Genomic DNA, 14,419 nt, shown 5'->3' on the forward strand with positions numbered 1-14,419 from the left:
GGACCGAGAGAAGGTCTTGTGAGGCTGATCTTGTCAGGCGGCATAATTGGTGATTCTGTAGGAGCTCCTTCAGATAGACTGGGCCGAAACCGTATAGGGTTTTAAAGGTCAGCACCAACACCTTGAATTGGGCCCGGTAAACAACTGGTAACCAGTGAAGATCTATTAACACCGGCGTGATATGGTCACGGCGATGGCTGTGCTTAATCAAGCGTGCCGCCGCATTCTGTACCAGCTGTAACTTCCGGACCGTGTTCAAGGGTAACCCCACGTAGAGTGCATTACAGTAGTCTAAGTGAGAGGAGACCAGGGCATGTATCACCCGTGGGAGCAGATGAACAGGAAGGTAGGGTCGCAGCCTCCGTATCAGATGTAACTGATACCAAGCTGCCCGACTCACCACCGAGACCTGAGCCTCCATGGACAGCCTGGAGTCAAGAATGACCCCGAGGCTGCGGACCTGGTCCTTCAGGGGTAATCTCACCCCATTAAACATCAGGTCCGTAATACCCAGCCTTACTCTGTCTCCCACAAGCAACACCTTGGTCTTGTCGGGATTCAGCTTCAGCCTGTTCTCTCCCATCCATCCACTTACGGATTCCAGGCACTTGGACATGGTATCCACAGCCAACTCTGGTGAGGACTTAAATGAGAGATAGAGCTGAGTGTCATCCGCATATTGGTGACACTTCAGCCCAAAACTCCTGATGATGGCCCTCAGAGGTTTCACATAGATGTTAAACAGCATGGGAGAGAGGATAGAGCCCTGTGGCACCCCACAATTAAGAGGCCAAGGGTCTGATACCTCATCTCCCAAAGCTACCCTTTGGTGCCTATCTGAGAGATAGGAATGGAACCACTGTAAAACAGTGCCCCCTATTCCTAATCCCCCTAGGAGATCCAACAGGATACCGTGGTCAACGGTATCGAAAGCCGCTGAGAGATCTAGGAGAACGAGGAAGGTATATTCTCCCCTATCCAACGCCCTCCTCATATCATCCACCAGAGTGACCAAGGCTGTTTCAGTTCCATGTCCAGTCCTGAAACCCGATTGGAATGGATCTAAATAATCCGTTTCCTCCAAGTGTGTCTGTAACTGTCTGGCCACCACTCGCTCAATTACCTTGCCTAAGAATGGTAAATTAGAAACTGGGCGGAAGTTATTCAGCTCTTGGGGATCCAAGGAGGGGTTTTTTAAGATGGGCTTTATCACCGCCTCCTTGAGGGCTGATGGCATTGCACCCTCTTTCAAGGATGCATTTACCACTGCCTTGATCCCTTCGCTCAGTCTCTCTTTGCAACTCGTGACGAGCCACGAAGGGCAAGGATCAAGCAGACAGGTGGTTGGCTTCACAGTACTGAGCACCTTGTCCACTTCCTCAGAGGGAAGAGGCTGAAACCGATCCCACCGGTTGCCCTTATCTAAAAACCTTTCCAACTCTACAATATCCTTTTAGAGGTGAAGCAACCAAAATTGTATACAGTATTCCAAATGAAGTCTCACCAAGTATTTGAATAGTGGCATTATGATATCAACAGCTGTTTTTCATTTTCCTATCCCAATGATCCCTAGCACTGAATTTGCCTTTTGAGCAGCTGCAACACAATGGGCGACATCTTTATCAAGCTATCCACCACAACCCTGAGGTCTCGTTCCTGGTCAGGCTCTGTTAGTTCAGACCCCATGAGTATATATATAAATTTAAGATTTTTTGCCTCGACATGCATCACTTTACATATATAAACATACAACAATGACATAGGTGGTGAGTTTCTGGGATATCCTGAGTCATGCCTATTGTCATACCACAGGGTCTAAAGCCAAACCATCAGAGTATTTCCATCAATCAATCCATTATTCCAGTTAAGGGATCTCATTTTTGATAAAAGAGGGACAAGCTTGGATCTTTCATGCTTGCCAGCTGATTCTGCTACATTTATTGAATTGGATGCTGGGTTTGACAACATGGCACCCAAATGTTCAATGGCACCAGGATTTCCCCTGGTGACCACAAAACCTCTGAGCCCCCCATCACTGCTCCCCTCATTACCTACTCCACATCCTTAAAAAATCTCATGAGGAGCAATACTTATTCACATTTTCTCCTTCAACTGTAGTATATGATTTCTGAGAACTCAGATGAGTACCTGAACATGAACACAGCAAACAAGAGGGTAGGAGGCAAACAGAGTGGCCAGGGGTGAACAGGAGAGATCTTGGAAACTGGAGGGAGGAAAACAAAGTAGCCGGGGGAGAAAGTGGGGTTCCACAGGAGGCAGCACAGAATGAACACTGTGAGAGAGAGTGCATATGCACATGTACACACAAATGCACACAACAGGTTCAGCAAAATGGATCCTCTTGGAATTGCATAATTATTCTTGGATTTAACTCAGCACCACCACAATCAGGGATCACATCTGTCTCCACCGATTGAACCATAAAGATAATGGTTCCAGTGCTTTCCATAGCCGCCATGGCACAAAAACATCGATGAAGGGCACAGATCCTTACAGATTTCTCACAATTTTTACAAGGGAACCCATTAAAGCCACAATTAAATCATAGGCCACCACACCTGCCCAACTGATTTGTTATTAGTTTCGTTGTCATTCTGTGTAAAAATCTGTGTAAAGTTCCATGTGGATCAATGTTTTTACTGTGCAGTTGATCAAGCTTTAATTTGATGGCTGCTGGGAGGAGCTATGGAAAATGACGCAAATTCAAGAGAACTGGCTTTAATTCAACTGGATCAGACTTATGTCTGGACTCCTTGGAAAAAGCAATGGGTGTGTGTGCATGGATGTACATGCATGCACGCGCATGCACATACACAGTCTACGGGGTATAATGACATGGAGACAAGAAGCAACTGGGGGAGGGTGCTTACCAGCGTAAAAGAAGTTGATGAACCCTGACTTGACTAATGCAGCTGGCACAAATTGAAACTAGTGTTGGCTTTCCCCGTTAACCACAATGACTCATTCACTGCTGACAGCAAAGCCAAGTCTCTCACACAGTTCTGGAGCATGTGTTGAGTTCCACCTGATTCAAGCTGTTGAAACCAGATCACACACACACACACACACACACATCACACAGTGAAAGCATGCTTTAGCTTGCTTCACAGTACTGCTGTGGAGGGGTGTAGTCGTGAAGGGTCTCGGGGGCATCTTAGACACTTTGTGTTTTTGGGAACAGGGTCCCAGCAGGGTCCTTATTTCTGCAGCATCCTATGAACCAATCAGCACAAAAGGCGAGTGTGTTAGCCACTGAGAAGAGTCTTCTAACATTATTCCTTATCCTTTCCTGCAGATTGGAGCCAATCAGAGTGAAAGGAGATGAGTCAAGCACTCTTCTCAGTAGCTAATTTCTCTTTCATGCTTATTGGTTCCTAGGCATTGTCAAGGATCTCATTCTCAAACCCACAGCAAAAAAAATGGGGAGGGGGCATGGTTGTGATTAACATGAAGGGACCCTGCACTGCTGAATTTGCCACTACATTACTGCTGCTGTGTCCTTTGCCTGATGTATTTAAATAAATACATAACTGTGTGATACCTGCATCATGAATCTAAAATATTCTCATAGTAGCAATGTTTACTTTTACGTTTTGCTTAAACTTATATGAATAAAAAGGATTTGCCTTGAATATACAGACTTCTTTTCAAAGAAATTAAAAACTGAAGCACTACAGTAGGCTTCCCGGCGCTCCGCTAATGCGGCGGCTTTCCTCCCCTCTTTTAAAGCCGCTTTTGCAGCATTTTGCAGCATTTTCACGCGACATGCCCCATTAAAGTCAATGGGGTCTGCTTTATGGCAATTTCCGCTTTACAGCGGGGTCCGGAACGGAACCCGCCGTATAAGCGGGGCCCTACTGTAATTTGAAAGAATTAACTGTTTATTAAAATTGGAGGTAAAACTAGATAGTTTTCTGTGCCCTTTTAATTGCTTTATGCTGTAATGTCCTGTGTCACTTTTTCCAACAGAAGGATTAAAGAGACTTGTACTATCTGGAATGCTCTTACTGTTGTGAAGGGGAAGCAAACATTATTATTATTATTATTATTAAATTTATATCCCACCCTTCTTCCCAAAGGAGCCCAGAGTGGCAAACAACAAGCAATCAACAAACAATTGATATTTTATAGGGATGTCTCCACTGATCCTAGTGTTAACTGAGTAAAACGTTGGTCCCAGAACTGAAAAATGGGAAGGACGCTAAATATTTGCTCCATCATGGTCTTCAGCTAAGTTACGAGTGAATATAGATGACCACTGACTGAGTAGTAATTTCCAATGGTCCATATGTTACCCCTTCCAAGGTCAGTCATCTGCAATGATGTCCAAGTTGCGAGGACAGCATTACTGTACATCAGCAGCTGATCAAAAATATCAGAAAGCTAGGTGTAGTAAAATTCTCCTTATAATTTGAGAGAATGTCCCAATTAGTTTACTATTTACATGCGTACCATGTTACCATTTGGTAAATGGGCATATATAGTCACCTTAAAAATATCTGCAGAGAGAACTTGTAAACTAACCTTCTTCACTGGAGTCACTCTCAGAAGCTTCTTCTGTACACATGTTGAAATTGTTGATACTTCTGTATGATATGCACAAATCTGGAAATATTCTGTTATATTTATCTTGGAGGAGGCTGATAGTTTTGTCTCCTTTAGGGAAAGCACATAAAGCAGTCCAAAATTCAAAAATACCTCTTAGTTCAGTTGGATGAAAACAAAAGCCTACCAATAATAAAGCCAATGATGAAAAGAAATGTCCACCACACTGTACCATCAGAAGTAACCAGAGGATATATAAAAAATGTAATTAAAAACAACAACAGAAACACTCCATTGTTAAATGAATAGTCTCTTGGTATTATCATATCTTTTTCTGCCCCAGTTTACTTTAAATAGGGGAGGGGGGCAAGAGCAACTTCCAGCACTATTGTAAAGCACATACTAGTATGCAAATGAACAAAGGTTATTATAGGGTGAGCACATGAGGTAGCTCTTATGTCACAAATTCTTGCCAGCTAACCATTAAGCCTCAAAAGTTTAAGGCCTACTTACTTTAACAATAAAATGTTCTAGATGGATTTAAAACAGAGAGAGTTCCAAGAGCACCACTACCACCAGAATTCTAGGGGCACTAGAACAGACCTCTCGTGGCTGCACACTACTCAAGGAATGAAACACATAGTTGATGGCAGCAAAGCTGCTGAACATCTGAATTGGTAAGAGAGAACAAGTACTGTGGTACAGACAAGGAGGCACAAAAAAGTCTGATAAGGAGGATTCTGCAGACTGACTGTGGGTTGCAACAAAAGTGAGAGAAACCCAAGCTATCAAAGATCCTGCAGCGAGTAGGGGGTTGGAATAGATTGCCTCCAAAGTACATTCCAACGCTTTGGGAGAGTGTGCGGATTTTAAAGAAGGGGAGATAGTCAAACAACATTCCCAGAAAAAGGAGCAGTATTCATGCCTGTATTTCAGAATGTGCACAGAGGAATAAATTAAATGGACAATACTGGAATCCCAGAAGAGAAATACAAGAACCTGTGCAGATAAAAATGATAGCAAGGAAGTTTAGACAAAGATTAGAATGTTAGAACAGTGACAGTTGGGTTTGAGAAGTGTACCAATCACAACTGCTGTACACTCTTGTGAAAGAAAGGGTGGTTACACAACAAACCAGATAACAACTTCTGTGACTGAGGGGGAAGGACACCAGAGAGATATACAATAATCAACAGGAAAGAATGAAAAAATCCATACAAAGAAAGATAAGTTTGTAAAAGGAGTAAGGATGAAAATATTATTTAAAGGGAAGTAAAGTACTGATAGTTGGACACTTTTATTTATGGTTTTCCATGTTAGAGGAGATCAGCAAGTTAAAATAAAATTTAGTGAACTAAAAAAATGATATATAGGAATACAAATGCTAACATAGATATCTTATAAGAAAAAATAACTGTTTACAGCAATGGAAGTGCCTACACTGAAGAAACACACAACAATTTAAAAAGTTAATAGAATAAACTCTGTAAAAGAAGGAATTGTAAAGATGCATAAGAGAGTTTCTCATTGAGGTTTCTTGCATTGAGCAGGGTTGGACTCAATGGCCTTATAGGCCCCTTCCAACTCTACTATTCTATGATTCATATCAAAATAAAAATAAAGATAAGGTAAACCAAAGATGGAGAACTTCCTGCCTGCTTTCCAAGAGAGATCTGCCTGGGGATCCAATATGGCCCACAAAGCTGTTTTTCCTCAGCCATGCCCACCTGCTCTACACCTGATGTCAAGCCAGGTGCATGACAAGTAAATCCGTGGCTGCAGAGGAACAAGCAGGAGCCTTTAAATGCTCCTGATTGCTCCTCTACAAGCAGGGCTTGGATTCAGCACTTTTAAAATTCGGCACTCATTATAAGCCTCGTTGGATTGGCTTAACTTGGAACCTCTGATTGCAAGTTCCTGAATGGAGCCAATACCAGTGGGGCTAGCTTTCAGTATTAATCTTAGCAGCTGTAGACTGAATTCAAGCTGTGGCTGCAGTGGAACAAAGGACATATTTCACAGCTTTTTTTTGTACATACAATGACCCTTTATGCATACAATTAGACAGGAAACTGCATGCAGTAATATCCTGCAATGTTTTAAAGAGAGTTTTTTTCCCCAGTGCAGCATAGTACTGTACTTTGAGAGCATGCAAGCTCTTGGTTCACCTCCTGAGTACAATGGTCTACATTCTGTTCCAGGGACTGGATTCTGTTTGGGACTGAAATTCTTCGCCAGTCCTTTTTACTCAATTTTAATACAAATAAGACATAAAACCATACAATCAAAAGTTACATAAATAAATAAAAAACTCACCACATATCCAAAGTTAATACACAGATTTAAAAACTGAGAGATTCAGACTACGTAAGTCTATTTAAAACACCTGGTTGAACAGAAACGTTTTCATCTGACACTGAAAAAACTACAAAGATGGAACCAAGTCAGCCTCCCTAGGAAGCCTTTTCCATAACATGGGCTCCACCATCGAAAAGGCCCTCTCCCTAGTGGTTCAGGGCAGTTCTGGTGGCTACATGTTGGAGAGGATACTATTTCAGGTAACCTGCTCCCAAGCTGTTTAAGGGTTAAAACCAACCTGGAAATAGATTGGGAATCAAGTGGCTTACACATACAAAGCAGAACTATAAAAAAGGCAGAAAAAATGCCAAAATCAAAAGAAGAGATGTCATCTGTGCATACAAAGATTATCAAAGAGCAAACCATCGTAAAATAAATTTTAAACCATTGTTCTAAAAAAGCACACTTGGTTTAATATTCCAACAACACAAAATGAAAACACATTGATAGAAGATTTGCAAAACACATCTTTGTCAGTAGAAAGAGTGCTTAGATCACTATCAAAGAATGCTGAAAGAGTTCCTGAAATATTTTTAACATTCAATATTATAGTTGCAGGATATGGATCAGAATCTGTCCTTGCACAGTCCATGCCTGCTATCCTGCCTCCTAAGAAAGAACACCTCAGTGAGGTGGAAGCAAGGCAGGCCCAAGCTGTTTTGCAGCCTCAGGCAAGACAGGACCCACAAATGCTGCTGTAACCTGCAGTACCAGCAGTCTACTTACTTTAGGACCTGCAAGAAGCTGCCCAAAGACTAGCAAGGTGCCTAGTCAGACAGCTGCTGGCAACAGGAGCTTGAGTGGCAACTGGCAAAGGGGCATACTGATTCTGGTGGCCAGTCAGGGGCTTGGGTAGGCATTGGGAGGGGCTCTTATTCTGGCAAATGAAGTAAGTGGTTCAGTGTGAATCATGATAAGGGTTAGCCCTGAGCAAGATGAAGGCTGAATGGAGTAGTGGAGCCATAAGGTAAGCAGCAGTTCTGCTATTAAGATGGTGGACAGTGAGCTAATTATCTTGAACCAGAAACAGTGTCTCTCTCAAGAATAAATAGCGTGCTCAAGAGTACATCACCTTGCTTGCAAGTAGGGCCCAAGTTAGGAAATGGTGTGTGGTTATAGCCAAATTCAGATATGGAGAGAAAGTGGCTCTATAAAAAAGACAGAACATGGTGGGAATAACATACTTGCCTCTGGCAAGGCCAAAAGGGCACAAGGTTCTTCCTATTCCACCCTCTCTTCACATAAGGTAAACAGAGGTTATCAGATACTAAGTCCCCAAATTGACATAATTTCTTTAGAGACTTAATTAAGTCGGGACAAACAGCTAATACTGCTGGATTTTATTTTCTCACAGACAACAATGTTGGTGGATATATTCCAACAAATAGCTTTCAATTTAAGTACCAAATATCCATCCAAGAAAATATTAATGGAGTAGAAGGCATACACAATTAAAAGAAGTTTTTCAATTGTAAGTGGTAGACTAATTCCACCATACCTGCTTAGTGAATTTCAGAAAATAGAAACAAGACACCATCGGAAATGGGAAATGTTTCAAAACCTATTTGCTGCAAAACTAGTTAATAGTATAATGAAAACTTTCAAACAAAGAAAATAAAGAGAAATGTGGGTCAGGTAGTGAAATATGGAATTAGAGGAGGAAGATGGCAAGGTGATTTTAAGGAAAGTTCAAAAACATTGCAAATAGCAACTCGGCTCTCAAAGAATTAACCAAAGAACAACCATTCAGAATAGATCAAAAGGGCTGTAGTAAACATTACACTTTGAAAAATGGGGTACAGAACTAATAAAAATTACAGCTGATTCTCTACGTAACCACATAGATTGAAGGAGGACTCATTCCACCTGCTCTGCTGGAAGACCAGCTCCATCAGGCCACCTCTCCTTCAACTGCCACTTGGCAACAGTCATTCCATCTGGCTATCTCAGTGGGAGAGATGGGAAGCAGGCCTCACTCCATCAGCTTTGCCGAAAGACCAGCTCACCAGGCACCTATCACTCAACTGTTTCTATGCCAGCTGGTCATTATAGAACTACTATTCAAGTCTGTAGCTAGCCTAAAGATTCAGCAGGAGGCACACAAAAGTGGTGGGGGGACTTTTTTCTGTAATAAATGTAATTTTATTACTTTGCTATGCTATGGATACACTTTCAAGCCTGTGTCTTTGCTTCAAGTGGAAACTGACCAGTCTGTATCTTTGCTTTGCTATGTTTCAAGCCTATCACTTTGTTTAAAGGTGAAACTGACAAGCATATGTGCTTGCTTTGCTATTAGTAAACTGATATGCCTGTCTTTTTGTTTTGCTAGGGTGAAACTGACAAGCCTGTCTGCTTTGTATTAAAGAGATCTCTTGCTTTCTCCCAGGGCTTGGGAGAGAAGGATCCAATATGATTCAGAGGAGAAGGATGGGAGAAGGAGGGGAAGTGGGTGGGTGCCAGGTAGGTACCCTTTAAAGCTCCTGTTGCAGCTGCCCGCACCATCTAAGAGTAGATGTAGAAACCTATCCCTATTCTTTCTATGTTATTCCTACCTGTAGGAAAGTTTCTGTTAAAGACGTCATGTCCAGAAACGCAGCTACTTTATATTTTTATAGTTAACTTTTTAATAAACTTTCCAACATGCAACAGAAAAAAAGCCATTTATAATCTTTCCCCTATCCCTCCTCAGGACTGACATAAAACAGAGAAAATTAGCCATTGCCCTGACACAGTACTTTTGAGAAGAGCTCTTTATGATCAGAACTTACTACAATCTTAACCATATAGAAGTTAACAAGTCCAGGTAAGCATTATATAGCCACGAGAGTGGCAGTATACCAAAGCCAGCATGGACTTTTCACATTCTGCAATCTTAAACTGAAAATACCTCCATGCCATTCTGATGCTTACCATAAGCTCATTTCAAAACAAAACCTTACAAAAAGTATAGTCCTGAACTCAGAAATACTTGCTTAACAACCCTCTAAATTTTGATGGCAATACACAAAACAGTCAGAGAGAATTGAGAGTTTGAAGTCTAAAAAGAGAGGAAAAAACCAGACCCCTGTTGGACTTATTTTGCCAGTGTTCTCATAATTTCTTGAAATTAATTAAAAATCAGCCATGTTCACAGAGTACCTGTAATCCTATTACTGATCTTGCCCCATACTCTGACCTTCATCTTCTGTAATTTAAAATTTTAAAAATGGCTGATTTTTAATTAATTTAAGAAATTTAGCATTGGAGTCGATGATAAGCCCAGGCATGCTCAGTAACAACCGTCAGTGTTCTAAAAGCCAGACTCACAGCTGCTGGGCTTAGCTAAACCCACACCAGACTTTTATTTCACTTTAGATAGTCATGGCTACCCCAAAGAATCCTGGGAAGTGTAGTTTGTGGAGGGTATTGAGAGGAGACTCCAATTCCCGAGAGAGCTCCAATGGCCAGAGTGGTTTAACAGACAGCAGCTCTGATAGAAGCTCTGTAAGGGGAATTGGGTGTCACCTAGTAACTCTCAGCACCCTTCACTAACTACACTTCTCAGGATTCTTTGGGAGAAGCCATGACTGTCTAAAGTGAAAAACATCTGGTGTGGATGTGGCCAGGGACAGCTTTGGTTTAAATTTGGGTGGGAGGCTGCATGTGCCTGCTGTAGAATGAAAAGGTGGGGGAAACGCTGAAAAACAATTATATTTTTCACAATGCTTTCCTTTTGGAAAGGAAAGGGGCTTCTCCTCTGCTCGGTGTCCACCCATCCAATATCCTCCCCTCCTCCTCCCTGCCCCCTCCTCCCCTTCCTGACCCTCCCACAGGTCAGTTTCACCTACCCTAAGCATGACTGCACAGGAATAAATCCCACTGAACTCAAAAAGCATGCAAATGATCAAACCTGGTTTCCCTCCCTCCTCCTCCCTTCCTCCTTCCCCCTCCCCTGGTCAGTTTTAGCTATCTTAAGCATGATTGCATAGGAGTAAATCCCATTGAATTCAATAAGCATGCAAATGACCAAACCTGCCTTCCCCTCCTCTTCCCTCCCATCACCTCCCTTTTGTTCCTTCTCTCCCCCTTTGCCCCTCCCCTTTCCTTCAAATCCCCTCCCTCTCCTTCCGATCCCTTCCCTTCCTCCTTCTCTCTCCTCTCCCCTCCCCCTCAGTTTTACCTATCCTAACCATGATTGTACGGGAGTAAATCGCATTGAACTCAACAAGCATGCATATGATCAGACCAGCTTTTCCCCTCTCCTCTCCCTTCTTTTTCCCCTTCCTGTTTCCTCCTCCCCTGCCCACTCCAGCCATCCCTCCCTCTTCTCCTTCTCCCTGCCCCCCCGGTCAGTTTCACCTATCCTAAAGCATGATTGCAGAGGAGTAAATCCCACCGAATTCAGTAAGCTCGCAAATGATCAAAACCTCTCCTCCTCCTCCTCTTTCCCTCTTGCCTGCTCCCACCCCCTCCTCCCCTCTGCCCTTCCTCCTCCTCCTCCCTTCCCCATCCCCTGTGGTCAGTTTGACCTGTCCTAAGCATGATTGCATGAGTGTAAATCCCACTGAACTCAATAAGCATGCAAATGATTAATCCACTCTCAGCAAACTTGCACAGGATCCCATTTCAGTCTATCTGAAAGAGCGCCTCCAGCTTCATGAAGGATGATGCACAACAAGATCAGCCTCAAAAGGCCTCCTCTCTATCCCACCAGTTAAAACAACTAGACTGGTGAGGACTAGGGAGAGGGCTTTTTCTATTGTGGCTCCCACTCTGTGGAATTCCCTCCCAAACGATCTCCGTCATGCCCCCGCTATGATGAGCTTCTGCCGGGCCTTGAAGACCTTGCTCTTCAGACAGCTTTTGGGGTGGGTTAGGTTTATTACTACTGTTGAGATTTTAATGTTTTAATGTATTTGTATGTTTTTATTCTGTACGTCGCCCAGAGTGGCTGGGCAACCAGCCATATGGGTGACTAATAAATCTAATAAATAAATCTCTTACCTCCTGGATTAAAAAGCAGAGAAATTCGCTAATGGGGGGGGAAGCATTGCGGTTTAAGAACGTATCTATAGCCCACAGATATTTCTACCAAACTTTAAAAAGCAAGGAAATTGGGCAGCTATAGTGAACGCAGCAGGGGAGCAGGAGACCTGACCTCCTCTCTGAGATATTGGACTGCCCTACACATTTGTCAAAATGCAAACACAATTTGGGTTGGTCTTTCACAGTCCAATCCGCTTCCTGTGTAGCTTGGAATAATTTGGTAACATGTGCCTCTGAGCATATGGTGAGTGATGGCAACACCTGCAATCAGCCCAAACAACAGAAACAAGAAATGTGCTGTGATGATCTTGTTTTAGCAGGGAGAAAGCAACAATATTAAGACTGCTGATATAGTTCAGTCACTTTACATATATTTGATTTAGTGGTTTCCTATAGTAAATCATTTTCTTTTGCTTCTGTTTCTGTGAATATGTGGAGTAGAGCAACACTTTACAATACTAAACAAACTCCAAAAACAATTTTGGAATAATGGCACTGACTATTCTGCAGAATAGTTTCCAATGGATATGAAGAATGTCTCAGTTTGCACAAGATAAAACAATGGGTGGTGAAATACATTCTAGCAAAATTCTAGGTGTGTTCTATGTTTTTAATTGACCATGCCCAGCTTTCCTTAAGTGGAGTGGTTTAAGCATAGCAGGCTCAAAACATGCAATTTTTCTCATAGTTTAATTCTTTTTTAATAATATACTCTGTATGTTTTAATGGTGTTGTTTTTAGTTGTAAGCTGCTCTGAGTCCTATTGGGAAAAGGGCGGGGTAGAAATAAAGTTTATTATTATTATTATTATCTTGGGCAGGCCAAGTTTATTTTATCCAACAACTAGAGTCATTGCTTAAGTAGCAACATATTGTAATGTCTGATTTTCCATCAAACTGCAGTTTCAGATTCAACTGTTACTGCACTCAAAACAGAAATAGAACATAACCTGCAGTTTGAAATACAAAAGCCTGTCTTCACCATCATATGACATTGACCAATAAAAAGGCTTTGAAATTAATCAAAATAAATTTGACACAGATTTCTAGGCTGAATAATGAGAGAAATATAATTTTCTAGGTTAGATTCTCTGTAGAAACAGTAGTTACACAGGAAAGAAGCAAAGTAAGAACACCAACAAACGTACAAAGATGTAATTTTCCATCTTAGGACATTGCAGGTGTTGCCATAACTCACCATATGCTCAGAGGCACATCTTACCAAATTCTTCCAAGCTACACAGCAAGTGGATTGGACTGTGAAAGACCAACCCAAATTTTATTTGGATTTTGACAAATGTGTAGGGCAGTCCAATATCTCAGAGAGGAGGTCAGGTCTCCTGCTCCCCTGCTGCGTTCACTATAGCTGCCCAATTTACTTGCTTTTTAAAGTTTGTTAAAAATATATGTTGGCTATAGGTATGTTCTGAAACCACAAGAGTTTTTTGCCTATTAGTTATATATTTGGGGCTGATGCCCACAGTCTAGTACTGAAAGTTCTAACACTCTTTTTTGCCTTCTTTACAGGTGATCATCTTTCTTCGCATACAACCCTTTTTCAGGTGACAGTATGGCAGCCCTTAGAGAGCAGAGGTGGGTATATGGCTCTGGAGGGGAGGAATCTGTATCTTCAGCATTTGCAAAATCAATAAATTTACTTCAAACTGCAGGAAATGTGTCTGTCTCCCCCCTTTCCATTTCTCTCACTTTCTAGTACTGCCACCTGCCAGACTCTGTGTATGAAGAATCTAGGGTAACTGTCTTAAAACATTTTCCAATTGTGAGCAATTACTGTTTTGGCTGAGAACAGCAGATGGTTCAAAAGTACTTTATGTTTTATATCCAAGTGCCATCCTTTGAATAGTGCAGGAGAGCTATTTGTGGTGAACAGCTGATCCACCGTCCTATAACCATACTCACTTCCTGGAATATTTTTACCTACAATTCCTGCACCATAGGACAAGTCTACCACATATGTTCATAAGACCCTGCAATACCACATCCCCTCCAACAGAGTGGAGAATGTGGATTCATAAGGGAGAATTTTCTGGGGGTAAAGTACCACTTACGGATGATTTTTAGGGACTGTTCTTTAATGCCAGCTGAAACAGATGTATATGGGAGCTTGGCCCACAGTGAGTTCAGGTCCTCCAGTTCAATTTCTACCCTTAGATCTTGTTCCCACAGAGCCTTGAGTATGATGGCAAGGGCAGGGCCAGAATCCGGCATCCACCCATAGATATTAGATACCAGTCCTTTTATTGTCCCACCATAACTCCACAGAGCCCATTTGAACCCAGCAAGTTCCCTGGTTGCAGCTTCAGTCATCTGATGTTTTACTAAGACGAGCGGAATTGCATCCACAGCATCCAATTTGGGTGGTGTGGGTCCAATGTCCCCCTTATATCCTGTTGTGTCATTAGCCTGTTGCTTTTATAAAAGTCACATAGCTAATGATGACCTTTGCATTT

At 42.1% G+C, this 14,419-nt stretch overlaps 1 protein-coding gene across 6 annotated transcripts in view; it reads right to left on the reverse strand.

Moving 5' to 3' along the window:
• The window catches only part of MLLT3 (MLLT3 super elongation complex subunit), a 237,479-nt gene that overhangs the window by 141,536 nt on the left and 81,524 nt on the right, over window positions 1-14,419 (reverse strand). For 4 of the 6 annotated variants that reach the window (XM_061630805.1, XM_061630815.1, XM_061630796.1 and 1 more), the window contains one exon: window positions 4,546-4,677. The exons of the other annotated variants lie outside the window; for them this stretch is intronic. In XM_061630805.1, coding sequence (XP_061486789.1) covers window positions 4,546-4,677 — 132 coding nt within the window. The remainder of the gene's footprint in view (window positions 1-4,545; window positions 4,678-14,419) is intronic. 6 annotated transcript variants of the gene reach the window in all.

This window comes from Rhineura floridana, chromosome 1 (assembly GCF_030035675.1).
Source record: "Rhineura floridana isolate rRhiFlo1 chromosome 1, rRhiFlo1.hap2, whole genome shotgun sequence".
Classification (NCBI taxonomy): domain Eukaryota; kingdom Metazoa; phylum Chordata; class Lepidosauria; order Squamata; family Rhineuridae; genus Rhineura; species Rhineura floridana.